Here is a 27,808-nt window from a genome sequence, read left to right as displayed (position 1 = left end):
ACTTCCCTTTCCATGGAGCAGGGACCCCCTGCCAACAGCGAGGAGGGCATCACCCATTCACCTCTTACACCATTGGCCCTGGCCCTACAGATTTCTTCCATAGGAGCTGTAGTTGGGGTCTCCATATACAACTCGCATCAGGGCCTGTGTATGTCATGACCACAGACTGATCTCTGTCCCTAATGCTTCCCAGGAAAAGGGTCACTGCTCTTTTTGTTGCTCCACATCCACCCCATTCGATTCCTGTTGGGCTACAATATAATCCCATCTCGGGACACTAATCCCCTGGGCAGCGACAGCAGATTGTATCAGGGTGGAAAATGATAAACAAAATATCTCTTCTGCTTTCAGGGGCAATTTGGTGGTGGAGTAGGGGAAAAAAAAAAAAAAAAAAAAGGAAGAGAGGCCTTGCTGCAGGGAAACGTGAGCATACAGTGCTTTTCCTTAAAGGCACTCCCCACCCTTTCCAGGGGTTAGTCATGGCAGAGCTGACTTTCTCTCTTGCTCTCTCTTATCGGAAGCAGCTGGCATCTGGACAAATACTTTGTTTGTTTTCTTTCACTGAGGGCTCAATCTCCTTCTACCATTTGTTTAATTAAATTTCCATCAGCAACAAGTGTGCATGTCTCCCTCCTGGTGTACAGACTCAAGCTCCCGCCAACATCTGTGTCCAGCATTTTGCTTTTATTCCACATATTCACAGTCCCCCACCTTCCCTCTCTCAGACCAATTGCGTTTCTCGAGTTTGTAGGTGCCTCGGAAATTCACAGGCTTCTGTTTTGAGTTCCCGAATGCGAGACAGCCCTTACTGAAAGACCCTAGGCTCCTCCTCCCCCTCTCGGATTTGGTCCTGGATGACCAAGAAGCTGCCACTGAGAGGAGACCTTGCCTTCTTACTTCTGAGGGACATAAACACGTTGGTGAGGCAGTGAAGAAAGTTCCCGGTGTCACTGACTTTAATATGTCAGGGACTTTAATGTCCCTGCTCCCATTTTTCAGCTGCTGGGATGTCACAGAGAAGAAAGCTGCATCCCTCCCCATCACTACGTCTCTAGCATGCTAATACACTTCTCCAGGCCTCTGTGGTCCCGATGCTACCAAGACCGGCCAGGCCATGGTGTGTGCCAGTCCTGCCCCTGCGGCCCTGTGTACTCAGAACTCATCTCTGGCCCGCAGCTCCTTGGGTTGCTGCATCCTGTCCGAGCCAGGCTTCTGTCTCCGGCTCGTGGGCCTGGCTCCTCCGCTGGAAACGGGAAGCTCTGAGGAGGATCTGCCGCTGTGATCAGCCTGGCGTTCTTCTCCATCAGGCTGGTCCTGCTCCACAGCCCTCTGCTCCATCAGCTCCTCTGCCTTCACCCGCTCCTGCAACCACGGAGACAGACATGATGTCAACCCCTCCCTGCCAGGGTCTTTGTCCTGCTCACAGGGGCTGACAAGACGCATCTTGTCTTTGCCACATCCATCCAACCCCCCCAGAGTCCATCCTCCCTTGCGGGACCCATCACAGGCTGGCCTCTCCACCATGTACCTTGTCAGAGGACAACCCCCAGCTGCTGCACTAGGCCCTGCCCCACGGGAAAGCCTACAAGCCATTCCTCAGAGGGATGTGATCTAGCTCAGAGGCACTCTTATCCGCTTCTCCAGCATGGTCCTTTACCTGCTCAGCATGCTCCTGGGAGTGTGTGTACCACAGGGCGATGGCGCAGCGCCTGCCGCGGCTCACCGCCCACACGCCGTGGGGGTTCTCCTTGCCAGAGCTGAAGGCTACCAGCCTCCCACACTTAGGATGCACCTCGGCCTGACAGGAGAGACAGAAGAGACAATGAAGCCAGCAGCCCTCTTCTCCGGGGTACACAGTTGTCGTACAGAGGCAACGTTGCTGCTGGGAACGTGGAACAGCAGAGAGCCACTAGGCACCTACTGCCAGTCTATGAGCAAGGCAGACCTTGGGGAGGGTCAGGGAGAATCAGAGGGATGACCTACTTCACAGACACCCGCAGGGTGCAAGAGCCCGGAACATCTCAGCTAGAAAGGCGTTAACCTCTCCTCTGCCTGAGATTTGCCTCAATTTGCCTTTAGCTGTCCCTATTTGAATCTGCCACGGCACCAGCACTGGATTGTTTTTGGAGTGCTGGGATCCAATAACCAACCGGTTTCCACCTGCCCGGACTAAGTCTCACCCTCAGTCCTCCCTCCTTCTTTTGGCCAGTGCCAGACTTACTGTGACAGTCACAGTGTCCATTTCAGTGAAGAAAAGGCCCCCACCTTGGAAGTCGTCATTGAGGTAGAGAATGCCGCTGTGGACAAAAAGGAAGAGGACATATGGACGGTGAAGCTCATTCCTCCCAGGTGCTTCCCCACACTCCTTGTCACAGCAGGCAGTGGCACCTGAGCGATGCCACAGGTTCAAAAAGTGACCAGACCAGTTAACAGGAGGCTCCATTTGGGGGTGTTAAATATGCCAGTGCCTAACTCAGGGGAGTCCCTCAGCTGCAAGGCACAGGAGGCTAGGAGAGTATGCCAGGGAGTTAGCTCTGCACGCTTGTCCTGTTTTGTTTTTGTGGGGTTTTTTAAATTTTTTTTTTTTAATCCTCTGCAGCATCCATCTGTGGCACTGTTGTGACAACACCCTGGGCTAAAGGGACTTTGGTTCTGACCTGGCATGACGTTACGTTTTAACATTGGAAATAATCCAAAGCCTGGAAGAAGAGACTGATCAGCAAAGTAAGCCATGTCTTAGGAGTCAAGGAACCTCAGGGTAACATAGGAATGGTCAAAAAGAAGCTTAGTGCACGCAGAAAAGAAAATTAAACCAAGAAATTTCTTTACTTATATTAGATAAAAAGAGAAGTAGCGAGGCTGCTGTGCAGTGTGGGTGAGACCAAAGTCAACTAGTGAAAGAATGGACCACAAACTACTTGAGTTCTTCTTGGTATTCAATTACGCTGATAGAAAATGTCAGAGGAACAAGAGAGGCTCATTAATGGGACTGGGAGAAGGAAATAAAAAGCAACACTGTGGCTGCTGAAGTAAAATGTTAAGGACATAAGGACAGCGAGAGGACTACCAACCCTGAAACCCAGGAAGTTATAGCTCTTCTGCCATAGGGTTTTAATAAGACTGTGAAGTTGGGGTGGTAACATGACTAGAAAAAAAGCAAGGATAGCTCTCACATGCACAAAGGGGCAGGAGGGTGGGGATAGCGGTTGAAGCATGAACAGCCCTGCTAGCCTGACCTCAGTAGTCTGTAGGGCTTTAGGCTCCATTTCTGAGGAGAAGGACAATTAAAGGTCAAGAAACAAACGGAAAACAGTCTTAAAATGTAACATGGGGGTACTAAAAGCAGATTGGGCTAGCCACACAATCTTTGACGAAACAGTTGATTTGCCAGGGAAAGACAACGTACTCCACCTCAGCGGTCTGGACTCTGGTAATCCGAACAGTGCCGCTAGAGAAATTGCTACTGAACACTGAGACGGTGAAGAGCACGTGAACAGCACACAGTGCTTAGCGCACCACCGGCATGGAAAGCAGCACTGTTCGCCTGGAGGAGGATCACTGGGACTTTTGGACCCCTGGCCGCAAGCCTGTTCAATAGTTTCATTAATGACCATAGCACAAATACGCAGAAGAGATCCAGGAAGTTTGGAGCACAGGGACCTCTTTCAAAAGGACACTGGAAGAGCTCAGCCCTTGTGAGTTGGCTGGTCAATCACAATTCACTCTACAAGAGGACAGGAATACTCCTGGAAATAATTCAATGGCATAGATCCCAGGAAGATATTTTAACATACATCCAAGCAGAAGTCAGAGAAGCCCACTACCTAGGGAGGAGTGAGGTGACAGGAGGGACAGAGATCTAACGAGTTACATGACAGAGCCTGGTAACTTTACAATCTGATTATACCAAGTCAACATCTATGCCAGAAGGGAAATGGACTCAATGATACTGAAGTTCCCTCTAAGTCCCACATCCTTACCACAGGCTGCTTAGAGAAGATTTCTGCTCTGGGCACAACTACCACTCAAATAAAAGGCAAATAAGATTTCCGTATGCCCAGGGATAGGATGGTAAATAGGAGGAATCAACTGTAGTGAACTGACCTCATTTGGCTGCAGTGTGCAACAATTGCCACCATCTTTAAAACATATTTCAGGTTCTTTCACAAAAGAGTAACAAAACCTGCCACAGGCTGGAAAAACACTCTCACATGGAATGGGAAAACTCTCACATGGAATGCCAACACAAAGTATTGGCAGTGAATCTTGAGAGATGAACGGAGAGAACAGTCACCAAAGTACACTGACTGCTCAAACAAAGGAAATCCAAGGAGCCTGGCTCTCCCTCTCCTGTAATGCACGGGAAGACTGTGAAAGATGGAACTTTCACAGAAAGATGGAAAGATTAGAAGAAACAGACTGTCACAAGGGCTGGCAGTGGACTGTAGTACAGCGGTAGACCCACGAGACAACAATTTGATATCATGGTTCTAGTCTGTGCAGCCTCCCAGCCTCCTTCTGCTCTCCATTAATGCTGGCTGTAAGGAGGGAGAAGTGGCAGATATTCTTCCAAGCCTAGGGAAGGTGTTTCACACCTCATTCTGAAGCCGCTGATGCAGCCTTCTGCCTGATGCTAGCGTCCTGGCTGGCTTTGAGCCAGTAACCCACCACCTGGTTTCTATAAGCTGAGCTCATCCTCCGATGGGCCGGGGAGATGTTCTGATCTCCACACGATCTAACGCAGGCCCCCTTCTTCTCTTACCTGTAGTCCCTGTACACGTAGGCAGGCGGTTCTCTCCAGCACTCTTGCCCCTCAGGATCCAAAAGACAATTATCAGCATGGACAGGATGACTAAGATCCATGCGACCTTCCTGTTCCTCTGAAAAGGGACGTTACAGAAAAGAATACGGGCATTTTCAGATTCAAGAAAGAATAAGGCAGAGAGAAAGGGGCACAGTGAGAGTAAAGGGAAGAGAATCTCCTGAAAGCATATGGCTGGGACTGAGGAGACTCTCCAGGAGACAGGACTAACAGGGTGAAAGATCCTTTACCGTCTACAGCCGTGCGGCACACAAGATGTGTGAATGAGAAATGGAGTTTCTTTCCAGGAGCAAAATAGGACTCTATGATTCTCCGAGATTTCTCACTGGCCTGCAGAAGCAATTTGGCATCTCTCCAGTCCACGTCCCCATTCTGGGCCAGCTACAAATGAAAAACAGACCTGTTAGAATACTTATGTACAAAGACACTCTCAGAAATGATACACGTACACAGCACAGAAGAAGAGACCTGTGAAAAGTCCTGTGGTCACACATGTAAGAAAAGAACACGTTTTCTCATGTAAATACAAGTATAGCACAGCAATTCTTTCCTTCTACTCAGCACATGAAGCCACATCTGGAATGCAGCATCATTTTGTGTGCCCCAGTACACAAGAGACAGTAGCAAACTGGAGCAAGTCTTCAGTGAAGGGTCTTAAGATGGCAGGGGTGTTGAGAGCACATGACTTAGGAAAAGAGGCTGCGAGGCCTGGGTTTCTTCAGCCTAGAGAAGGGAAGGCCAAAGGAGGGTCTAACTACAGTCTCCTCCCACCTACAATGGGGTTATAGAGAAGATGGAGGGACACACTGAAAAGACAAGAGGCAACAGGCAAAAGCTGCGGCAAACGAAATTTTGGCTTGATATAAAGAAAAATTTAATCCTCCTGAGAGTAGTACAGCACTGAAACAGGTGCCCAGAGAGGCTGGGGAATCTCCACCCTTGGAGATGTTCAGGACTTGCCTGTGCAAAGCCTTGAGGGATTTCACCTGGCTTTGGTATTAGTCATGCTGCGTGCAGGGAGTCGGACTACAGATCTCCAGAGGCTCCTTCCACCTTAATTTATTCTCCAATTCTAAGCTAAGCATGTCTGTTAAGACTGACGTACAGGGACAAGTAGCAATCCTGAAACCCTGTCTTACAGGAGAGAAAGCAGTTGACAAGCCCTCCAGGTACACTGTGCCTAAACACGATCGTGGAGGGAGAGGGTCAGGGGAGACTGCACATGTGCTTGTAAGGAAGATAGCACACCCATGACGCCATCCAGAGCGCAATCCACAAAGAAAAATGCTCAGGTGACAAACACTCTTTCTGGACAACCAACGACGTGGCAGACTCACAGAGCCACTTACCTGCATGGCCTTCAAAACAGTCAACCCTTCAAATCTCTCATGTGGGGTATGAGGCGACCGTCTTGCCCGGTAGCCATCTCCTGCTTCTCCTGCTGCCTGGAATAGGAGGATACAGATGACACACATTAGGCTGCCATCTCTTCTCCATGGAAACACTACAGCCCTGCCTGCTGAGGAGGAAAGTACAGGAGGTCCTACAAGACCCAGGCCTCACCTTTGTCAACCGGAGAAGGTCCTTACACTCAGACTCCGTCAGTACCCTGTCAAACACAACCCTCTGGGTTCCATTCATCTGTTGGGAATCCATCGTGACAGCAATACCCTCAAAAGGCAAAGGACCTGTCGAGAAGCAAGTACAGATAGGCATGAGCAAGCTTTGGACAAGAAGCCCTCAGAAACCAACCCCCAGCCTGGATAAGGAAGTGGAGAGACACTATACATTCTCTGAGAAGACAGGACAGTTCCCCAGAAGTGCCCATTCCTTGCAGACCCGGGCCACTTGCACCCCTCACATGCTTCAGGGGAACCAGAGCACCAGCTGGGGAAGCTGGCCTTCAGCGAGTGCTTCAGGAGCCAGCAGAAACTTGGGGCTTGCTGGGAGAGCAGCAGGGAGCTGGGGAAAGTTGTGGATCGCAGCAGCAGAACAGGTCCAGCCTACTGGGGTGAGGCTCTGGAGAAAAGAAGCAGGTAAACACCTCCATCAACCCTCCTTTCAATCACACATCTTATCCCAGAATTATCTCCAGTGAATCTTTCTATTTTTTTCATCCCCAAAGAGAAGCAATGGGTACTAGTTGGCGATTTGATCTTTTGATCTCTGGCCTTTTTTTCACCCCCCCCTCTGACCTCTGGATGGTCAGGAATGCCAAGGCACTCACTCAGGCCCTCAGATTGATCTGCTCTCCCATGTGTCACAGCAGAGAATCACTTGGGGTCACTTCAAGCAAGGACTCCGGGACAGAGCCCTGCAAGAGGCTGTGTGTCCACACATAAGAATAGAGGACCAGGAAGAACACAGGACTTTGCACTGCAGTCTACAGCATTCAGCCACAAACCATTTGGACTTGTGTTTTTCAGGGAAAGACTTGCCCAAGCCAAATAGTCTTCCAGTTGCCACTTCCCCCCATCTCTCCTTGTCCCCTTCAGAAAAATGTTGTTTGAAGTTGGGCTGGTGGAGTTGAACCAGGTTTGGTGTAGACACTCCTGCCACACTGAACAGGGATCTGCATATCCACAGGCTTGTCACGTATTCAGGCACCACTGCTCTCAGTTTCTCCAGCCACAGTGCTCTTTGAGTTCCCATGCCAGAGACGTACGCAGTGAGATTTTTGCAAGATTACACATGCATCAAAGAGGGAGAAAAGAAACAGTGAGAAGACTTGCTGAGCCATTCAAGTCAGTCTGCATCTATGCTAGCAGTCAAATGTCTGAGGATGGAAGAAGAGACAGCACTGAGCCTGTCTGACTGCATCCAAGTCATTCTTCAAGCTCTTTTACTCACCCCTCTTCTCACTCTCTTCCACATCCAGAGTCTCCTGCTTTTGCTTCTCCTGATCCTCTCTCGGGAGCAAGGGAAAAAACAGAGACCAGGGCTGTCAGTACACAGAGCTATGCCTAACCCTCCTCTGTGGTAGCATTTCACACCCTTCGCATTCCTCTTTTGCCCATTCCTCAGTAGGTATTACTGTTCCTTGTACCACCCCTGCCAGTCCAACCCCATCCCCTGCTTCCAACACTTGTATTTCAGTCCTAGTTGACTTGTCCAACCTTACCTGTGTTTCTCCTTTAGGCTTTCAGGAATCAGCTCATCTGGAGTCCAAAGATCCTGGAGGAATAAATGCACACAGTTCGGTACACAAAAAACTCCTCCCACATGGGATCACGTTAAACAGCCACCCCCTTGTCCTGCTTCTCCAGTAAATATCAGACCAACTGTTCTGGCTGGCTTCTGACGACAGCCAGATTGGGCTAACGCATATGGTTACAGCACCAATGTGAAACTAACTTCAGTCCTGGAGTAGCAGAAAGGCCTTAAAGATCCACCTCATAAGGACTTGGGGGTCCTTCTCATCAGCATCTGATCCTTTCTGGATCATGTGCTACTGAAGTGAATTGTGGCAACTGTCTTGGTGAAATCCGGGCAGGAAGATTAAGATGATACCATTACTTACAGGGTCATTAAAAGTTCCTCCTAGATGCTCCACTGCATAATAAATCAACTTCTTCTCCATCAAAGATCTCTGCACATAATGTTGAATACTCTAAGGAAGCAAAGAGGCTGTCAAACAATTGCCCCACAAAAGACAAGACTATCCCTACCCAGGGCAGAAACCTGCCCCAACACACTGCTGTGCACACTGAAAGCCCAGTTCTGTCCTGAAGGGACCCTGCCTGGTACAGACTATACGTAAACTCAGGCTCCAGTTTCTTCAGTCCAGGGCCTGGCACACATCTGCAGTGAAACACGTTTCCCTTTTTGTCTCCCAGACTGTGATCCCATCGAATGGGACAGGGGAGGGCCAAGAAGTACAGACCTGGGGTTGTAACTACCTCTCTGGCTGTGACAGCTGTGTCCTCTCCCAGTTCTGTGCGATACTGTTTCATTTTCTCCAACATTGGCTCATCCGTGGGATAGAAGAGTAAGTAGGAAGCAGCACATTCAGCAGCCAGTGCCTGGTTCCCAACTTGGGCAGGGACAGAACAGAACAAAGATATGTCTCTGAAAGACTTGACATTAGCAGCAAACGTGTATAGGCCAGCAGCACCCAACTCCCTGGTCGGGATCCAGCAGCAGGAGGCTTTACACCGAGTACGCATCAATCCCTGCCTAGTTGGGCTCCACCCAACGATGGGCAGAGAATACAGGGAACGAGCCCAGTAAAGAATGGGCCAACTTTCAATATTTATTGGGAGCTCGTTCAGAGGAGACAGAGAAAAAAATAAGCATTTATTTGGAAGAAAGAGGGTCCCACCTCCCTCAGCCAATAGACATGACGAGGGGTCTGGAGGCTTCTTGCAGATACAAGTTTTACCAATGGTCTGACAGAGGAGACGAGAGACAGTCAGGTCAGTGTGGGAAGGAGCAAAGGTATCCAAGAGAAGAGCTGAGGGGACCTGTGCAGGTGACTGACAGGACGACCAGTTTCATGACAGGCCATCAGTTTAGCGAGGGCAGGCAGGGCTGAGTCAGAAAGAGTCAACCCCTGTTGAGATGAGATGCACATGCATGCTCTAGATAGGAAGTGGGGGCCTGGTCTGGAGCCACGTACTGAAAAGGAGGGTATAAAATACACAGCAGATGGTTGGAGCAAGGACTTGAAACGGAGAGTGCTGGAGGAAAGACATGGGAACAGCCACACATTACAGAAGCTGCACAAGGAGACTGAAGTGGACCACAAGGGACCTCTCCCAAGGCGGACACAGGCTTGAGCAAGAGAAGAGAGGTTCTGGGAAGAGCTGGGGGGCAGAACTGGGGAGAGAAAGGTAGAGCTCAGGTCAGTGTGCCAGTTCTCCCCATGACATGCTGTCCTGCAGGTCCAGAGGCAAAGGGCAAGTTTAGGAGTGCCACAGCATAACCCACTGGGTTGTGGCTCTACTTACCTTGATCATAAGCAAACTGCAGTAAATCAAGATGAGAGGGTATGAAATCTTCCGTGGCAGAAATCCGCCCTGGCTTTGTGGCAATTTCAAGGACGCACTGCTGTCTGCACTTTAAAACCTGAATATAATGGGCTGCAAGAAAGAGGAGCAAGAAAGGCAGTAGCTCACACTTCTTCCAGACGGGAGCTCTGGGAAATGGGGCATGTCCAGTGTGGGGAGCACGGCCTTCCTACCCAAACCTCTGTGCCTCTAACGCTACCTGCAACGGCTTCATACAGGCCAGGTTGCATGTCCTCCTCCTCCTCCTCGTCCTCATCCTCCCAAGGCCCTTCACACAGGGCACGACACTCTTCCAGTGCTGACAGCGCCTCTGTGAGTGACTCCTCCAGCCTTGCCACAGCCTGCAGGTACTCATCTGCATCGTAGTGCTGCACCCCAGCCTCGTATGCTTCCTGCGAAGGACAGATCCAGGTCCCTCATCAGTGTGGGTGACACCAAAGGACGCCCTGAGACTTCGAGTCGCTCACAGGGTAGTGGTGACATCTAGGGGCCTGCCTGATCATGCACAGCCCACCAGGCAGTGACAGCAAATCTTCTGGATTTAAGCCAAATACTCTTCTCAAAGGCCCCGCAGCCTGCCATAACTGTCACCAGAAAGTCTGTGTGTCACACTTGCAACGGTTTGTCTTCACCCTGAAGAGATGCCTTCAGGGAGACCTTCTTGCACCCTTTCAAACATAAAAGTTACAAGAAAGACTTGACAAGAAATATAAACGGGGCTTATAAAGAAGATTGGGTGAGACTTTTGACCAAGGCCTGTAGTGACAGGACAAGGGGCAACAGTTTTAAACTGAAAGAGGGTAGATTTAGATTGGAGATAAAGAAGAGATTTATTATGGTGAGGGTGGTGAGACGCTGGAGCAGGTTGTCCAGAGAAGCTGTGGATGCCCCATCCCTGGAAGTGTTCAAGGCCAGGCTGGACGGGGCTTTGGGCAGCCTGGTCTAGTGGGAGGTGTCCCTGCCCATGGCAGGGGGGTTCGAACTGGATGATCTTTAAGGTCCCTTCCAGCCTAAACCATTCTATGTATGGGGGCCCTGTCTCAAGCCATGGCCCTTTTGTGAGAACAGATTAGGGTCCCAGACCGGTCCCTAGGATGGGATAAGAGCTGCCGACGCCTGGCTCTGCACGGAACCCTCACCCAGTGCGGCGTGGCCTCCAGGTCCCGAAAGTTGTCCGACTTCACCCCTGACATACGCCGGTACTTCTCGATGTCCTCCCGCATTTGCAGGTGCTGGGGGTTAGCCACGAAGAAGGTGTGAGCGGCGGACACGGCCTGATCCAGCTTCTTCAGCTGTGGAGAGAAGGCAGCCGTGCCCGTCACGCTCCGCCGGGCCCCCTCGTCTTCACCCACCCACCCACCCACCCCTCTCCCCCGGCCGCTCCCTGGAGTCACCCACACGGCGCCTGTGCCCCTCTGCCGGGCCGGCGAGCCCTCTCAGCCGGGCGGTGGCCCCCCCTCTGCAGACAGAGACCCTCACGGGGGGGACGGGCCGGGGACAGGGGGGGAGCGACTCCTATTCCCCTGCCGATAGCCCACCCCCGGGCTGTGGTCCCCACCTGGAAGAAGGCCACCTGCAGGTAGTTGTAAGGCTCCCTCTGTTCGAAGTCCCGGCGGATGGCTCGGCTGGCCCGGTGGGCGGAGGGCGCGGCGCCCAGCCGGCTCCCCAGGCAGTGCTGCAAGCAGTCGGCCCGCTGCAGCACCCCGCCGAAGAGGGCGGCCTCCCAAGGCCCCTCCGCCGCCGCCGGCCCGCCGAGGAAAGCCGCTTCCCGGCGGCAGGAGGCGCGGCAGGCGCGGCGGGCCTCCCGCAGCCCCGCGTAGCTGTGGAGGGCGCGTTGCAGCAGCTCGGCCGCCCGCCCCCAGTCCCGGGCGAAGTAGGCCCGCACCCCGTCGGCGTACAGCAGGTCGTAGGGGACCAGCCGGCCCGGAGACGTGGCGGCGGTAGAGGCGGCGAGGAGGAGGAGGAAGAACGGGCAGCAGAGGGAGGCCATGGCCGAACCGCCGGGCAGGACGAGGAGCAGGAGGAGGAGGAGAGGGGGTCCGGGGTGGGTAGGTCCACCCAGGGGGCCGGGCCGGGCCGCCGGTGGGCGGGCGAGCGGGCGGGCAGCTGAGCGTCCTGTTCGGGAACCGGGGGGCTGCCGGGGGCAAGGTCCCGTTCGGCCGCGCCCCCGTGCCCCCGTCTCTCCCTGGGAGCCAGCCGAGACCTGCCGCCCCTTCGTGGGCGCCTGGAGCAGCGCGGTCCCGCGTGGGCCAGCAGCGCCCCGGCACCTCGTTGTCTGAGGTGGTTCTTAGGTTGCCCAGAGAAGCTGTGGATGCCCCATCCCTGGAGGTGTTCAAGGCCAGGCTGGATGGGGCTTTGAGCAGCCTGGTCTAGTGGGAGGTGTCCCTGCCCACGGCAGGGTGGGGGGAACTAGATGATCTTTAAGGTCCCTTCCAACCCAAACCATTCTAGGATTCTATGGTCCTTCCAGGCATCTGCGGAGCATCCCCCAGCGTCATCCCACCCTTTGGTACGGGTCACATAGACCCCTCCAATGAGACATCTCGTAAGAAGTTACGGTTAATCTACCAGAATCCATGCCAGGGACGAGGCACGCTTTGACGGTTCATAGAGCAAGTCCCATCACATGGAGGAGTGCTTTGGAGGTGAAGGGTTGCCTGTCTCACACATCCTCTCCGATGCAGCCAAACCCTTGCCCATGGCTGGAACTACAACCAGAACTGGCCTGGAGGAGGCCCATCTCCCACACACTCCCCCTGCACCTCCCTTCCAAGAATTTTGCATTGGGCAGGAGCCTGCTCCAGATCTCACCACTCCCAGCTTTGATGGTGTGGGCTGCCTCAAAGCAATACCTTTTGCTGAGCAATATTAGAAAGCACAGAGGCCGCTCCTGCCTAGCTGTAGGCAGCCCAAGTTTTCCCTGAAATGGACAGGAAAACTTCTCACCCAGTCTCCCATGACGACAACTCTACGGGCTTCGTTCCCTTCCCTGGGCTGCTGAGCATCTGCTGCCCTCCAGATGCACTGACAAGAAAGAGATGGCGAGGGAGGAAAGGAGCCTCGCACATTACACATTTCCCTTCCAGAAGCCTGAGAAGCTTCATTAAACATTGGGCCAGTCATTTTGTTTCTATGGAAACAAAATTATTACTAATATATTATTTTAAAAACAGACACACGATTGACACTCCAAATATAGAATTTTAATACCATTCTGCGCCTGCCTCGTGTCTTAGGGCAGCACGGATGCGAGGGTGGAGTTCACAAAGGGACAGGACGGGCGAGGGTGCCAAGTGGCGGTGGCAGCAGTGGGTGTGTTTGTAACCTGAGAGCAGGCACAGGCTGTCCGTCTGTCCGTCACGCTCCCTTCTGCGGGTCTGTCCCACTTCTTTTTTCCCCCACCAGCGTGGGGTGCCATGTTTCCTGCCTGCTGGCGAGAAAGATGAGAATGCAAATTAGTGATTGGGTCCCGGGACAAAGGGAACACTTGAAGTTTTATTTAAAAATCGTGATGGCACTGAATGTTTGATGCTGTCTCTCATAGTTTGGGATCCTGGAAGGTCTGTGCCTCGCAGGCCTCAAGGGTCCTTTCACGCGGCGCCTGCTCTCCGTCCTGCAGATGCCAGGCTTCGTTGCCAGCCAAGGAGCAGCGCCGTGGCCGGTCGGCGTTCTCCTCCTCTCTGCTGCCAAGGGAGAGGCGGCGATCGCGGCGTGATGCGAGTGGGAGACGGGAATGCCATGGGCTGCAGGCTGGGGTGGGTTGAGGCGTCTCGTCAATGAACGTAGTGATCTCATCTCGGAAGAAGCAGGCGCTGGAGCTGGAGCCCCGGGGCATCAGCCCCCCTTCCAAGAACTGCCGTAGGGTCGTCAGCTCATCTTCTGGGGGCCGCCGGCGGTGCTGGTAGTCATGCAGCTGAGGAGGCAAGAAGCCAGGGCCTCCAGGCTTGCGGGGGGTGGAAATGCGGATGTCATCAGATGAAGACCACTTGTGTAGGAAGGATGGAGCGGAACGGTGGGCGGAGAAGATGTTAGTTTCATCATGTGACATTCTCCGGGAGATAGGGACCTGGAAAACAGAGAAGGAGGCAGGTGATGGAAGACTTGAAGAGACAGAACAGGAGGGGGGTAGCGGAGGCTTTCTCAGGGGAGAGAGTCAAGAGGACATGAAGGCGTGAGAAACTGACAGAGAAGGAAGTGGGTTGTGAGGCTGCCCCTGCTAGCTCTCGGCTCACCTGCAGGTAGTGCACCTTGTCCTGGGGCAACAACATGTGGTGCATGGGTAGCAGCTTGATGTCCCGGGAGTCCCGCTTCACAGCTGCAGCACCGTTTGCATCAAATCTCACTTTGCAGATCCTGCCATCGCCATAATCATCGCACACACCATCTGTTGGCAAAGAGGAGAACGGCAGTCAACACTTTTCGGCTATAAGAGGAGCATTATCAGGGCACCTGGACGCCATCCTAATGCTTGTCTGACTTCTGCCGCCCTACTTGCAGCCCTCAGGGCTCACCTCTGAACAAGGACCTCATCTTTCTGCTTGCAGCAGCACTGAAGCACCCAGAGACTGCCCTGTTTCTTCAGTCTCACTTTTGAATTGCTCACTGCCAGAACTTGGACCTTTGGATCAGTGAGTTGGGCTGAGGCCCAGCATGTCACTTTTGTTGTGGTTTGGCAGCTGTACGCATCGTCTCTACTCTTGTGTCTACTGTGAAGGATGTTGCACTAATTTTTCCTGGATGCCAGTGAGTCCTAAGGCAGCAAGTGAGCGGCAGAGCCTTCTCCAGAATAAATTTTCTCACGGTTGCTGACTCCAAGCTATAACACGAATCCCACCTAGCCACCCACAACACCACTCCTAGTGCCATCAGGTCCTTTTCCCAAGGCAGACCCCTCTTTCCTCTGTAGTCTTTTGGGGAGGGGGTTAGTGAAGAAAGGTGACTGTGGGGTGGTGAGGAGCTTACCATCATCTCCATCTTCCTCAGACATGATAGCCACACACTGCTCCCACACGGTGCGGAGATCTGCTCGGTAGCGCTCGCAGGACCAGATGAAGGAGGGGAGCAGCAGGGTCTGCACCATGGAGCACCAGAGCACAGCCAGGACCATCCAGGTGGGGGCCGTATCATAGCGCAGGCTAAAAAAGCTCACGACCTTCAAGGTAAGAGAGAGTAGCAATGCCGAGAGAGAAGACAGAAGTGGGGATCAAGGGATAAAGATAATGTGAGTCAATTCTGTAGTAGAACATGGTCTGTCAGTAAAGGATTCATCAAGTAATGACCCCGTGCCCCTCTGAAGAACTGTTCCTGGGGTGTTGCCCCGGGTTTGCCAGACCATATTCCCAGCTGTCAGATCTCTAACATGAGACCTGGTGTAAGCATCCCTTCTTCCCCGTGCTCATTATGAGCTGGAGCTAAATAGGTGCTAACAAAGGACACAGCCACTGGAAAAAAAAAAAAAAAAAAAGCTGTGACTAAGCCTCTCTTCTCTTAATGGTTCCCTTTGAGAACTTCCCCATTTTCTCCAGTTTTGCACAAAATCAACCAGCCAGACAAAACTTGAATGCTGACTATGACCGTACAAGCAGAAGGAAAAAGAAAACTGTCTGCAACAGCTTTTAAAGCTGGTGTATCGGTTACCCAGAAGCAAATTGGAGAAATAGAAATCTCGTTGTTTTTACAGAGCTAGATCCCCCGTAAGTTTGCAGAACAATTTCCTCTCCTCTTAGCCACTTAAAACTTTCACAGTGGTTTTAGCTGTGTGGTGCGTATTCCCCAGCCACTTGAAACTTTCACAGTGGTTTTAGCTGTGTGGTGTGTATCCCCCAGGCTTAGACTTGTCTTAAGAAAACGCTGCTGCGGCAGGATGAGAGAATTACTGCAATCTTTTTAAAACCAGCCCCCAGAATAACACAGATTCAGATGTGGCAGCTCTGTGGCTGGTGGACAGAAGGCAGAGTTTCTTCTCTAAAACTTGAGAGAAACGGAAAACTAGTTTAACTGCAGACTCTCAAGGGAAAGGGAGAACTCGCTGCTTACCAAGATAGGCACCCCAGTGAGTGTGTCATAGAGGAAGACAATAGCACTGATGAGGTTGGTCATCTGCAAGGAGGTCTTGGCTGACTCAGAGCCATCCAGTGAAGACCTCCTTTTGCCTCGTACATCCTCCACCACAATGGCCGGCACGTTGAAAGTGGTGTGTGCTGATGAAGAGCAGGATGATGCCTCCTCTGCCCTCTGATGGCGGCACTGCCGGAGTCTTCTGTGTGCCCACAGGGTCTGGTAAAAAGTGATCCCCACGCACACCAAGCCCATGACAATTCCTCCGAGCAGCAGGAGGCTAAAGCAGACCCCGAAGCCCAGCCCTATCTTGCTGACGATGAACTGGCAGCCGCGGGCATAGTAGCGCTCGCCGTTGTTGTGCCAGCCGATGGAGGGCAGGGTGGAGAGGATGAACGATACCATCCAGATACCCATGACTGCGTGCAGAGCCTGCTTCTTGGCATTGCTCAGCCGGTAGTTGACTGGCCATCTCACCATCCACATCCGGTGGTAGGAAAGGGAGGCCACTGTGAAGCAGGTGGCCAGCGCCAGGGTGTAGTATGTGGAGACGAAGACCTTGCAGATGCTTTCATTCCAGTCGTAGTCGGAGGACTCACGCCGCAGCTGCACCACGGCATAGGTGGTGAGGGGCACTGCCGCCATGAGGATGTGGGTCCCAGCAAGGAAGCATAGCAGCAGCTCCAGGGGCTTGTGTTTCTGTTGCTTGGCCGTGATGCTGAGGATAATCCAAGAGTTGGCCAACAGGGCTAACATCCCACATGCCAGCCACCACAGGGAGTTGTTGTGCAAGGTGGACTCTGATTCAGAGTCCCCCATGCTGCCACCCCTGCTAGGCTGCACCCTGTCCCTGCTGCTGGGATTTCGGAAGAGGGTCAGTGGGACTCCGCACTGGGGGAGCCACGTCCTTCCTCATCTGCTGCCGCTGCGATGCAAGGTGTACACACGCTGCAGGAGTTCCTCAAGGCATTGCCACCAGGTGCTAGGCAGAACAGCCGTCAACTCCGTCTCACTTTCAGTCCTCCCTTTCCCTTCTGCTTGCTTATATTTCTTTCCCTAGTTCTAACTTTTTCACCTGTTTTTTCCCTTGTTCTCTTTCTTTTTCTCTCTTCCACCTTCGTTCTCTCTCTTTCTCATGAACGTTTGCCAGTGCTTCTTCCCTCAGTCGTTTGGGCTCACTTTTTTTTTTCCTCCCCATCTATTTCATCCCCCTCCTCCACTCTTCCCCCCAAAGAAAAAGCTCTCCTTACTTCATGTGCCCACCAGGCACCTTCTGTCTCAGGTACCGCCTTCTGCTGGGACTGGTGAAGGCCACACGCAAGCAGGGACTGCTGGGGACTCCAAACAGTTTGGTAGCAGCAGTAGCACTGCTGCCCGGTGTCCTAGTGAATGAGGAGCTAGCCAAGAGTTTCAGAGAAGATGGGAGGCAGGACAAAGGTCCCGTGGAAATGGTGAGGGTGGCACATACACTGTCTGGTGTGTAATCCCCCTCTCACCAAATGCCACGCTCGTGGCTGGGTAGAGGTTCCTGCCAAGACAGTCAGAGAGCCACCAGCAGAGAGTGAACAAGACTCAGAGGGTTCCCTACCCAAGGCTTCACGGCACCCTCACTACATTGTCCTTTTTGCTGTCCTCCAGGGCTCTCAGCCTGCTCTTTCAAGCTTCCCTGCACAGTGCAGGGCAGAGCTGGCAAACAACAAGGAGATGGCAGGGAGGGGAAGATCCTTTTCAAAGGTTCCCTTGGAGATTCAGGGCATGAGGTTCACTGTAGAAGAGAGAAAAAAGAAAAAGTAATTTAAGATCATTCTATCTCCCCAGATCTCTCTCTCTCCTTGCCCACACAAACACCTTGTCATGATTTAGGCTGTGCAGAGCACTCCCTGTGTCTTTCAGGGAACAGACAAGCCAGATTTGCAGCGGTCCCTGTATACCTCAGGCTGGACTCTGGCCCCAGCAATTCCTTCCAGTGCTGCTGAGACACCCTGTGCTCCCTGTCCCTTCCAGTCTGAGGCTCCCCATCCAACGTGTTACTAAGGCCTTTTTTTTTTTAACAGAAGGGTTGATTCTCATCGCTCCCTCCGTTCCGGTCCTGCCCTCCCCACGCACCCGCTGCAATCCCTCCTCGCTCCTGCCATACCACTCCCACGTACAGCTCCATAGCTATGCCAGTCTTCAGACCTCAGCTTTTCTCCACCAGTGCTCTGGACTGTAACCTGCCGCTCCCGCCCCGTCCTGTCCTGTCCCATCCCCGGGTGCGTGCCACCACTCCAGCAATACCCTGCCATCCCACAGTCTTGGAGCACAACTCTTTCGGGCACACGCCTCACCCACCTACCGTGTTTCTGCTAGAGCAGCTCTGGTCTCCAGAGACCCCACGGTTACAAACCCAGCCAACCAGACTGCCAAACTAGTCCTGAGTCTACTCACCTTTGCCAGTGGTCCTAATGACTCACACCCCCTTCTCCTGTCCTCATCTATAAGGGATGCCCAAGCAGTATATTCCAGGAAGGTACAGGCCTGCTCCATGCCTTGACCAGAGCAGATGTAACCTTAGTTTTTCTGTGGATGGATGGGTGACCCCCCCCCCCCAGTCTGAGCTCGTGGCTCTCTTCCCATCCCTTCCCCTTCCTTCTGCTTCTCCGTACTTTCTCACCCTCTCTGTAACCACCTGAGGCTTTTCCTCCTTCCCTCCCTGCTTGGAGCAGTTTGTCATGACTGGATTGGTGATGCCCCCAGTTCTGCCCTGGTTCATCTTTTTTTCCCCCCCCAGTGCCATCACTCTTGCAGTTAGGCCTGTGGCCTCTGGAGACAGTTACGCTAGCCAGCCCTGATAATCCCACGGGAACGAATTTCCTTGCAGCATCTCCTTCTGCCGCCCTTCCCACCCGGCTCCTTCTGGTGGCCCACGCTGTTCCCTCCATGAGGCAGGCACCCTCCCACCTCTGCTGGCTTAGGGGCCCAATTCTGCTCCCAGCTGCGGTCCTCCCGGCTCCCAGGGATGGGAGAGCCCCGGTGCCCATTGCAGGGATGGCCAGGTCGGCGAAACCCACCCTCACCTGGCCCTGCTCCCCGGCCAGACCCCCCACTACCCCCCCTCCCCCCTCGCCTTCATCCCACCGCCCATCCCACCAGCGGGCAGAGGACAGGCTGGTGGTCCCGGGGCTGCTGACTCAGGGGAAGGCAAGGGCGGGAGCGGGGGGTGTCCGCGGGGAAGATGACCCAGAATAACTGCAAGGAAGCGCGGAGAAAACCGGAGGGCTGGGGGATGTGGCCGGCCCGAGGCCGAGCTGCGGTGCTGCCCCCGCCGCCCCCTCCCTTTGCCCCCCTCCCGCTCTAGCCCGGCCACGGCCGCGGTCCCCGCGGCGACCGGAGGGGCGGCGGGGGGCCGGGCCGGGCCGGGCCGCCCCGAGCCTCGCTCGGGCAGCTGCGGCGCGGCCGGGGCTGGGCTGGGCTGGGCGGGGGCCGGGGCCGCGGAGCCCGCGGGGCGCCCCCGGGGCGCGACCGTGCCCGGCGGCGGCGGCGCCGCCCTGTGCGCGACGGAGCGAAGCGGGGGCCGGCGGCGGCGGCGGCGGGGGCCGATCGCGGCGGCGGCGGCGGGGGCCGGAGGGACCCATCTTACCTCTCGCCGGAGCAAGCGCTGCCATGGCGACGGGCGCCCCGCGCGGCTGTGCGCGCCTCCGCCCGGCTGTGCCGGCCCCCGGCCCCGGCCGCCGCAGCGGACGCCGCAGGCAGCCGGCCCCGGCCCCGCGCTCCGGCCATCCGCCAGGCGGGGCGACGGCGAGGGGCGAGGGGCGGGGAGCGCCGGCGGGGAGACGGCGGCGGGAGCAACCGCCGGGCCGAGCAGCCAGGGGGCGGGACGGCCGGACGGCAGCGGGAGCCGCCGCCCCGGCCCCGGCCCCTCCCGGCGGTCCCCGGTGACGGGGCCGGCTGTGCCGGGGGTACGGGCGGCTCACGGGGATGGTCTTGGCCAGGGCCCGGTCACAGGGGCTGCTGCTGCCCGGCCTCAGCCCGTCCCACCTCATCCGCATCCCTCCTGCCCCACGGGGCAAGGCTGGCCGCCCCCCAGGAATAGGAGTTTCAGGATAAGAAGGTGCCGGGCTCCCATTCTCAGGGAAAGAGGGTTGTGAGGAGGCGCCCTAAGAGGTGTCGGGAGGATGGATGCCGAGCTGAGGGGAAAGGCCAAAGAGATAGTGCGGAGAGAGGGGCCTGCAAGGGATGCTCAGAGAGCGGGGAGGCCAGGACACCCCCTGCCCAGGTGAGCCGCGGTAGCAGAGCTGACTCGGTTTGCCCAGCTGCTGCGGTGGCCTCTTCCCTCACCAGCCAGCAGCACCGTCCCACAAACAGGGAAGGAAGGCGATAGAGTAGGAGTAGTGCTCGCAGGAATGGGTTGGTCATGTTGGAGGGGTAAAGCTCTGCCTCCAGCTGCGTCACCTCAGCGAGGGCAATCCTTGCGTCACAAGGCAACGGACATCTCACTTTCCCCAGTTACTGTCTTGCTACACCTTCTTTGTCCTTGTTCCGTTTAGGAGCTGATGTCTACCAAAATGTCCACACCCCTCCATTGGAACTGGGGTTGGATGGGAGTCCATGTTTCTGGACACTCAGGGTGCAGCTGCATCAGCACCTCAGTTTGGATCAGGAGAACATGAACAATTTAGGGGAAAGGACCTGCAAGATGAGTGACAAGCAGGCTCTGAGAACTAATGAGAATTCAGCTTTGCTTTGGGATACAGATAGTCTGAAGTAAGCCCCCAGACATTTACAGCATGGTCACTAAGTCCTCAGCATCAGTTGTTTTCTTCTACAGATCTGCTCCTGCTTCATCACCCTAAAGTGGACCTGACCCTATGGATCCAGGGTCTGCTCAGCTTTATCACTCCCTCTGACAGGGCAGATTTCATATGTTGTTCCAAATACTGTCTGAGGTGATCGCAAGTGCCTTGGATACCAAGGAATTTCATCTGAGGTTTGTGTGGTCAGCAGAAGGAGGGACTCTTGAGTAAGAAAGCTGGAGGTACTGCTGGTTCTCAGGCGCAGGGGCAGCAGCAAAGGCAGTTCCCGAGGTATAAAAGAGATCATCTCTAAGGTGAGACCTGTTTGCATTGCAGTGGCCATTGTGACTGGAGCCTCTTTTAGAGACAGTGAGTAGAATCAGGAACCACTAGAATAGATCTGGCTTGGCGTCAGGTAGGTGTTAAGAGATATTTTGGAGGAAGCCGGGTGGCAATGATGCTGCCGTGCTCTGGCTATTCTTTGTCATGCAGGAGCTGCCACGGTGGAACAGCCCCGAGGTGGTTCATGTCAGTGGTCAGTCCAGCAACGGCAGGAGCCAGAGACATGAGAAGGGACAATTATGGCCCCCCTCAATCATTTCTTTTCAGCTCCTATCATTTACGGTAGGTTTATGCCTTGAAGTGAGAAGGTCTGTATCCACAAATGTAAACATTCATGCAGCTCCAGTTGTGTCATTTGTATGAATTACTTAATGTGATAACTTCCACATTACCATCCCCTTCTGATTCAGAAGCTGAGTCTCCTTAGTGTGAGTGGTTAGCCTGTCTGTGCTGTGTGGGTGAATAAATCCTCTTGTTATCTCAGGGAAACAGCAAACCAAGCTTCCGGCACTTTCTGTGCTGCCTGCCTGCCTCAGCTCCACTCAGGTAGGGGCATCCTGCAGCCCAGCATCTCTTCATGGCTTGGGCTACACCTGACAGAGGTTGGTGAGCAGACCTGCATGAGGACAGGTCCTCCTATCTCGAGGAGGCTTCTTGTGTTTGCAAACATGTCCCGGTTCTTAGTTTGAATGAGAGCACAAAATTGAAGATTTACTGTGAAGAGGAATGAACTCTGTGGGAAGGAGAAGAGCATTTACCCTTGGGCTGTCATACTCCTAAGCAGATGCTCGTCCATCCATCCATCTCACCTAAATGGATTTCAAAGACGCTCTTTATTTGCCTAGGATTTCCAGACACCTGGTTTCGCTGGTTTTGATAAGACGTGGGTCACAACCGCGCATGTGCTGCATATTGACGGTGCACAGGCAAAGGAGCACCAGTGCTGGGATCTGGAAATCCTGAAGCCCCATGGTGCAAGGTTCCCTACGACTGCAGGGTTCCCTGTGTATCTAGGAAGTCCAGGCTAGAAGTAAGACCCCTTCCCTGACTCATCTCCTAGAAGGACTCACAGAGCTGGGAGCAATTTTTAATTCCTGCAGAGCCAGGCTGGACTCCGACCGGTGATCTGCTGTCTAAAGGCTGAGTAGCTCACTAGAATATCCTAAGGCGTCCAGGCCCAAAGCAACACCGCTGTTACAATGTCAGGGTAAGAAATGTTTTCTGGAAAAGTTCGTTGCATAAAGATCAGTTATTTCTGGACAGCAGCTCTGCAGGTCCGGTGAAATGCTCTTCCCAGAGGTGCCCTGGATTCTTAAAGGAACAGAGGTCGTTAACCAAGAAACAAACACCAGAATCGTAAAAGCAAAAGCATTAACAGAACAGCCAAATTCACTTCACGGGGCTTTAGTGGTTCGCAGCTGTTACTCAGGACTTCGATAGTGACCATGAGAGGTTTCACGCGTTTTTCTCGCAGATCATGGATGCAATTAAATCCATCCTCTGAGCCCCGACGTGGCTCACACCAGCCTTTTGTGAGGCTACGCTGGTGTGCTTGCTGGCAGGTTTCCTGGCATCCTTCCTGGCTCTTTGAGCAGGGTGTGGTTAATGGCTAACGAGAATCCAGCCAAGCAGATGCGTTAGCATATTCCTGCGGAAAAGACAGTGACTGCAATGTAGATTTGTCACATCCAAACCTTAGGTTCTATTTCTAGCACCGTACGGAAAGATTTAGTGAGATTTCTGGGATAATTCATCTGCAAAATGGGCAAATGATAATAGCTCACACCAGGGGACAGACGACTAATGCTGGTCGTGAGCTACACAGAAATATTAAGGGTTTGCAATGTAAGAACTGGGATTTGAACTTGTGGATGCTTGTTTACGGCTGAATGTATTTCCTTACACAGCTGGGCACCTTCTAAAAGATTTTTTTTCCTCTGCCACATACATAAATATTTGTATATGACATTTTCTGTGAGAAAAGTACCAGGGTAGGCTTGTCAAATACATGGTTGTTACGGAGGTGCATGCCCTTTAGCAGAGGTGTATATACCCTCCTGCTTCCCCCACCCGATGTAATGATTTGAGTGTTCTTCTCTTCTGTACGTTGCTGACCCCTTTTTCATCCCTCCTGCTCTTGTGGCCTCACTGATCTCCCAGCACAGTGAGTGCCAATCTGTAAAGGATGTAAAAATGTCACTTCAAAATATAATTGCGCCACTTTCCAAAATTACTGAACACTTACTTGTTTGTTCTCATACACAGAAAGGATAATTAGGAGCTCTTGAATCATTAATCTGGGAACCTACGATATCTGGAAGGAGCTGAAATGATTTCTTTTCTTTGGATTTGGAACACAGAACCGCAACTTTCTTTTTACTACCTGTTCCTCTGGCCTGTCTAGATATTTCTGAGGTTTCTCAAGACCAGAACAATCTTTTCTTAATTCAAAAATAGGCTGTGATTTCAGGAGTGCCGCTGACACGCTGCGTGCAGCTGGCCCATGCCAGGGAAGCTCTCTGGCTCCCGTCGTCCTTCCAGCTGGTGTGGTGGCCCCTCAGGCCCCGTGGTCCTCACAGAGCCAGCGTCACTGTTACTGCTGTTCATCTCCAGGACCCCACCTCCATGCAGCACACAGACAAGCTCAGAGGAGGGGCTTCCCAGCACCAGAGCCTGAAACACTTGGACACCAGCCAGTGGGTGCCGTAGCATTGAGGAGCTGGGGTTTCTCCTCTCTTCCCTTTTGATTCCTTGCCAGTGAGGCAGTCTCTGCCACCACCTCTTATTCTGCTATTCTCTAGTTCTCCAAATCTGGAAGCACCTCTAAGGCTTGGCTGAGCTGGCTAGAAAATGAACAGGAGGAGAGCCAAAGACGACTTCAGGGGCGAGGCTGGGGAAGGATGCTGACATACGTGGGGCAAAGGCAGCCTGCTGTGGTCTGGGGGTGTTGCTCGGACATGAGCTAACAAACCCCGAGATCCCTCCTAGTAAGCGCGTGCTTGGGAATACTCTCAGAAAGGAACAAGTCCGGCGCTGAGCATCTGCAATGGTCTGGTACTTCTACTCTACCCTCACCTCCCAGAAGGGCAGATGGAAGCTCCTCTCTCTCTGCAGCTGCATTAGGCTGATGAGACACTCAAATGGATGCTGAAAACTGTTCTTTTTTTTTTCCTCCCCCCTGAGATAAACAGAAATTAGACGAGGCTGAAGTGCATAGCTTCCTCCCTTCTAGACCTTGGGAACATGCAAAGAAACACACAGGGTCATTTGGCTCTGAAGGCTGAGGGATGTGAGTGCTTCGCTGCAGAGCCCGCGGGGAGCATGAGTCACATGGACTGCCTTGGCAGATCCGGGCTGACAGCATCCACCGAGTCACCGCCTCGCGTCGCACTCAAAGGGCAGAGATAAACTGGGAGGCAGGAGGGGCTTGGGGAGGTAGGGCTACGGGCCGGGGTGATTTCAGCCTGTGTGTTTCTGGTTCAGCAGAACTGGGCGGTGTAGCCTCAGCTGCATCCAAAGCCCTTCCTCCGCTGGAGCAAGCAGGTCTGTGGGTCCTGACAGGGGACCATACGTTGTAGGTGAGTCCAAAGGACTGAAGCATGTGCTTTTTCCATTCTGCAGACCAGAAACATGGGGAACAGTAGTACCAGGAAGACCAACATGTTAGGGAAAAACACTTCTCAGTTTTTTCTAAACTCTTGCTTTCCATAATGTTTCCACATCACTGCACAGAGCTCTTGCTGCCATTGTCATTTTGTTAAGTACTGCCACGTATGCCTTTCTGAGTCCTGCCATCATCTCAGGGCCACTCTGATGAGCTGTCACCACATGATAAAATACGCCTGTCATTGTGTTTGCTGCTTTGTAGAGTTGTACATCGCTGTGGTTTGCATCACGCAGAGGGATTATTCCATTGCGTGGTGTAGATACACCCTCATCACACCGAGCAAAGGGAGAAGTCCTCAATGCCTTCTGAGAAGGAAGACCAGGATACATGCAACACAGCCTGTGAAGCTCTGGGATGCCACAAGGAAGGGACTACACAAAAGTGGTCTGATAGGGACACGTGGCTTCTCATCTCTATACTCAATACTGCCCAGGAGCGCTGTTGCCAGTGTTATTTGCTGCACAGGCTGTGAAGACAAGTGTGTTTTCTCAGAAAGGGAATGTGCTGTTGTATTACTGCAGCCCAGACCTGGGCAAGATGTTACTGCAGTCCCCTCCAGCTAGGGACTCGTTAGGTACATCTACATCGTAACTTTTGTTTTGTGCAAGCTTGTTCTTATCTGGTCTGAACGTCCACCTCCGTACTGCCTGGATGCCCACACTGAAGCTTTTAGTATTGCACTCAGATGGAAAGCAAAGCCCATCTAGAACTCGCTCTGTGGATGACTTTTCTCTCAATCAGGGCAGTCTGTGTGTCTAGGGAACAAAGAAGGTCATCATGTGAAAAGACACAGACAGAGAGACCTGCCAAAAAAAGAGATTTACAAGATTGGAGCTTAGAGTAGTTTATGCTTGCAGGTGAGTTTCAAGTAGAGTAGGGCAGGGTCATGTCTGCTGAGATCAGAAGACCTACTGAGGAACTGTGCAGGGTTGAGGAAGGCTTATCATTCTTGTTACACCCATCCAGATGGGAGAACTGGAAGCTGTGCATCTGTGGATGTGGCTGTGCATTTACAGGCATCCCAGTGGCACCATCACATCCACTGTAACGCCAACCAGGGCACCTGGAAATGGGTGGAGGGACCTCCTGCATCGTTGGTGGGGCTGTGAGCCTGACCACGCTTTGCAGGTCGGTACCAACTGTAAATAGGGACATGGTCTTTGGTCACTTGGACCATGGTCTTCCAGCCCTTGGAAGAGACCAGAACTGGGGTTGCTGAACTAAGGGTCACTCGTCCACATGGTGCCACTCTTCACCCCGTGAGAGGGCCAGCCTGGCTTGGAGACTGCACCACCACCTGCCAGGGTGGGATCAGGGCTGTGGTGGGGCAGGCACGTTGCCTCCTGGCTTCAACAGCTGTGGGCAGTGCTGTCAGGCAGCACAGGCACCTCCATGCTCTCTGAGCCACCGGTGTGGGCATTCTCTGCTACCCATGCATTTCATCCTGGACCTGCCAGGTTTGATGGACCCTGTGCTGGAGGCCAGGCAGGCCCTATTAGCTTAGTCTTTCTTTGTCAGGCTGATCCTCTCGCTGAAAAAGTCAAGGCTTGTGTTTTTAGGCACAGAGGCGGTTGGTTCAGCTGCCTGGGCCTCAGGTGAGCATTTGAACTACTGGAGATGGCTGCAGTGCTGGAGGAGATCATGATGGATGCTCTAGCAGTGTGCTGCTTTGTCCCACCCAGGGATCAGGTGGTACAGGGTAATCCCTCTGCTCTGGACACCTGTGTGAGTGGAAAAAGGAAAAGACTTGGGTACTTGAGCAGTTATTTAAGGAGAAGGGACTGGACTTCAGAAGCAGAGGTTGGTTCTGGTTGAGGGGACCACACCAAGCACTTTGTCGTCATCGCTATATCAAACACCACTGACCTTGCGCTCATTTTCCCTCATACAGCTCCCCAAACTGACCTCTCCTTAAGGCCTGATGATGCCTTGTTTAGCAGACTGATGGACCTCAGCCGGCTCCCTACTTGTGCTGATAGTTCAGGGACAGGATGCAACTGCGTGTACTGGGATATGGACCAAGGCATTTCCAAAACTAGTGGAGTTTTGTGTGCACAAGCACAAGCTATGGGAAGGAAAATGGCATTAGTGTGAGCCTTCGTCGCTCCTTTTTGTGTGAGGACGATGGTGGAGGAGCAGGCGTGACCCTCATGGTGGCCCACACCTGCTGCCACAGCTGCCTGGGGTTGCGTCCTCATCCAGAGGCAAGATGGGTTTGTGGCGGGTGGGGGGAGGAGGAAGATTTCCCCCATCTCACAGGTGTTGTCTCTGCCGTTGTTGCCACCTGTCTTTTCACCCTCGGTAACAGCGGGATGCCAGCGTGACTGCTATAGAGAAACCCCCTCCTCCAGCACTGGGGGTCCTGCGGGGGGTGGGGGTGGTGTCTCTTCCACGAGGAGCCCTTCCCACAGCCCAGAGCCCCTCGCTGTCTCTCCCCAGCAAGCCCAGCGCAGGCGAACAGACTTGGAGCGCAGCCAGCGGCAGCTGTAGGTCCTCAAGGCCTTTTTGACCCGCCGCTACCAGACAGTAGAATAGCTTCTATAAACACAAGGCTTCTGTGTACATATTTTAACAGTATTTTTCTTTCAGGACATTCTGGCATCTCTACAACACGCTTTTACTTCCATCCTAAATGTCCTGTGCTTTTCACTCCCTCTTCCCATCTCCCTGAGCCAACGAGGAGCTGGTTTTGGTGGCTTTCTCAGAAGCATCTCTTCTCTGCACTCTGCAGGCTTGCGCAGTCCAAGGCTGGTTTGTTCTCCTAGGAAATTACTTTGTCACCCCCTTCCCAAACTTTCCTTCTAGATCAACATTCATAACTTCTTCAGGCTTTGATTTCCAGAAGCCGTTGGTATCCTGAACTGCCTTCCTGACAAAATTAGTCCTGAATTATCCTGCTGCTCGTGGTGTTTTCACTTGTGCGTTGGTTTGTGGTGGGAGAGGGGAAGACTGCAAGCTGAGGGATGGGGCTGGGGGGCACTGTAGGGCTCAGGCTGCCCCAGAAAGGCAAACAAGGATGGACAGGTTTCATGGAGAGCAGAGGGCTGGTGCGTTAAGGAAGGCTCGTGGCAGCCAGGGAGGTGGGAGATAGTGAGAATCAGGATTCCACATCCTAGCAGGAAAGGGAGAAATGTGAATT

The 27,808-nt window shown here is 53.4% G+C and overlaps 2 protein-coding genes across 2 annotated transcripts; both read right to left on the bottom strand.

The window, feature by feature from the left end:
* Nucleotides 1-567: 567 nt before the first annotated feature.
* Nucleotides 568-11,859, bottom strand: P3H3 (prolyl 3-hydroxylase 3). The gene is made up of 15 exons (XM_054188530.1): nucleotides 11,390-11,859; nucleotides 10,971-11,123; nucleotides 10,031-10,223; nucleotides 9,772-9,903; nucleotides 8,722-8,855; nucleotides 8,343-8,432; nucleotides 7,944-7,996; nucleotides 7,673-7,731; nucleotides 6,386-6,510; nucleotides 6,172-6,267; nucleotides 5,053-5,203; nucleotides 4,763-4,880; nucleotides 2,222-2,297; nucleotides 1,658-1,798; nucleotides 568-1,362 (listed from the first exon to the last, which is right to left on the bottom strand). The coding sequence occupies exons 1-15, from the start codon at nucleotides 11,819-11,821 to the stop codon at nucleotides 1,153-1,155; spliced, it is 2,163 nt and encodes a 720-aa protein (XP_054044505.1). The 5' UTR covers nucleotides 11,822-11,859; the 3' UTR covers nucleotides 568-1,152.
* A 1,178-nt stretch (nucleotides 11,860-13,037) lies between these two features.
* Nucleotides 13,038-19,630, bottom strand: GPR162 (G protein-coupled receptor 162). The gene is made up of 5 exons (XM_054214595.1): nucleotides 19,508-19,630; nucleotides 15,868-17,653; nucleotides 14,794-14,983; nucleotides 14,064-14,215; nucleotides 13,038-13,897 (listed from the first exon to the last, which is right to left on the bottom strand). Exons 2-5 carry the CDS (start codon nucleotides 16,705-16,707, stop codon nucleotides 13,370-13,372), a joined length of 1,710 nt encoding a protein of 569 aa, XP_054070570.1. The 5' UTR covers nucleotides 16,708-17,653; nucleotides 19,508-19,630; the 3' UTR covers nucleotides 13,038-13,369.
* Between the last annotated feature and the right edge of the window lie 8,178 nt (nucleotides 19,631-27,808).

This window comes from Rissa tridactyla, chromosome 1 (assembly GCF_028500815.1).
Source record: "Rissa tridactyla isolate bRisTri1 chromosome 1, bRisTri1.patW.cur.20221130, whole genome shotgun sequence".
Taxonomy (NCBI): Eukaryota; Metazoa; Chordata; class Aves; order Charadriiformes; family Laridae; genus Rissa; species Rissa tridactyla.
This window is presented reverse-complemented; position numbering and strand designations above follow the sequence as displayed.

What these genes read in the sequence shown, in the direction of transcription:
- P3H3 (XM_054188530.1), bottom strand. Translation starts at nt 11,821, where the DNA reads ATGGCCTCCCTCTGCTGCCCGTTCTTCCTCCTCCTCCTCGCCGCCTCT. An exon ending in GGAAGAGAGTGAGAAGAGGG is followed by an intron (nt 6,511 to 7,672) that starts GTGAGTAAAAGA and finishes GCTTCTCGACAG; the next exon opens with GTCCTTTGCCTTTTGAGGGT. An exon ending in TGGACACTGTGACTGTCACA is followed by an intron (nt 1,799 to 2,221) that starts GTAAGTCTGGCA and finishes CTCTCCTGTCAG; the next exon opens with GCCGAGGTGCATCCTAAGTG.
- GPR162 (XM_054214595.1), bottom strand. Translation starts at nt 16,707, where the DNA reads ATGGGGGACTCTGAATCAGAGTCCACCTTGCACAACAACTCCCTGTGG. An exon ending in TCACTGGGGTGCCTATCTTG is followed by an intron (nt 14,984 to 15,867) that starts GTAAGCAGCGAG and finishes CTTACCTTGAAG; the next exon opens with GTCGTGAGCTTTTTTAGCCT. An exon ending in TGAGGAAGATGGAGATGATG is followed by an intron (nt 14,216 to 14,793) that starts GTAAGCTCCTCA and finishes CTTTGCCAACAG; the next exon opens with ATGGTGTGTGCGATGATTAT.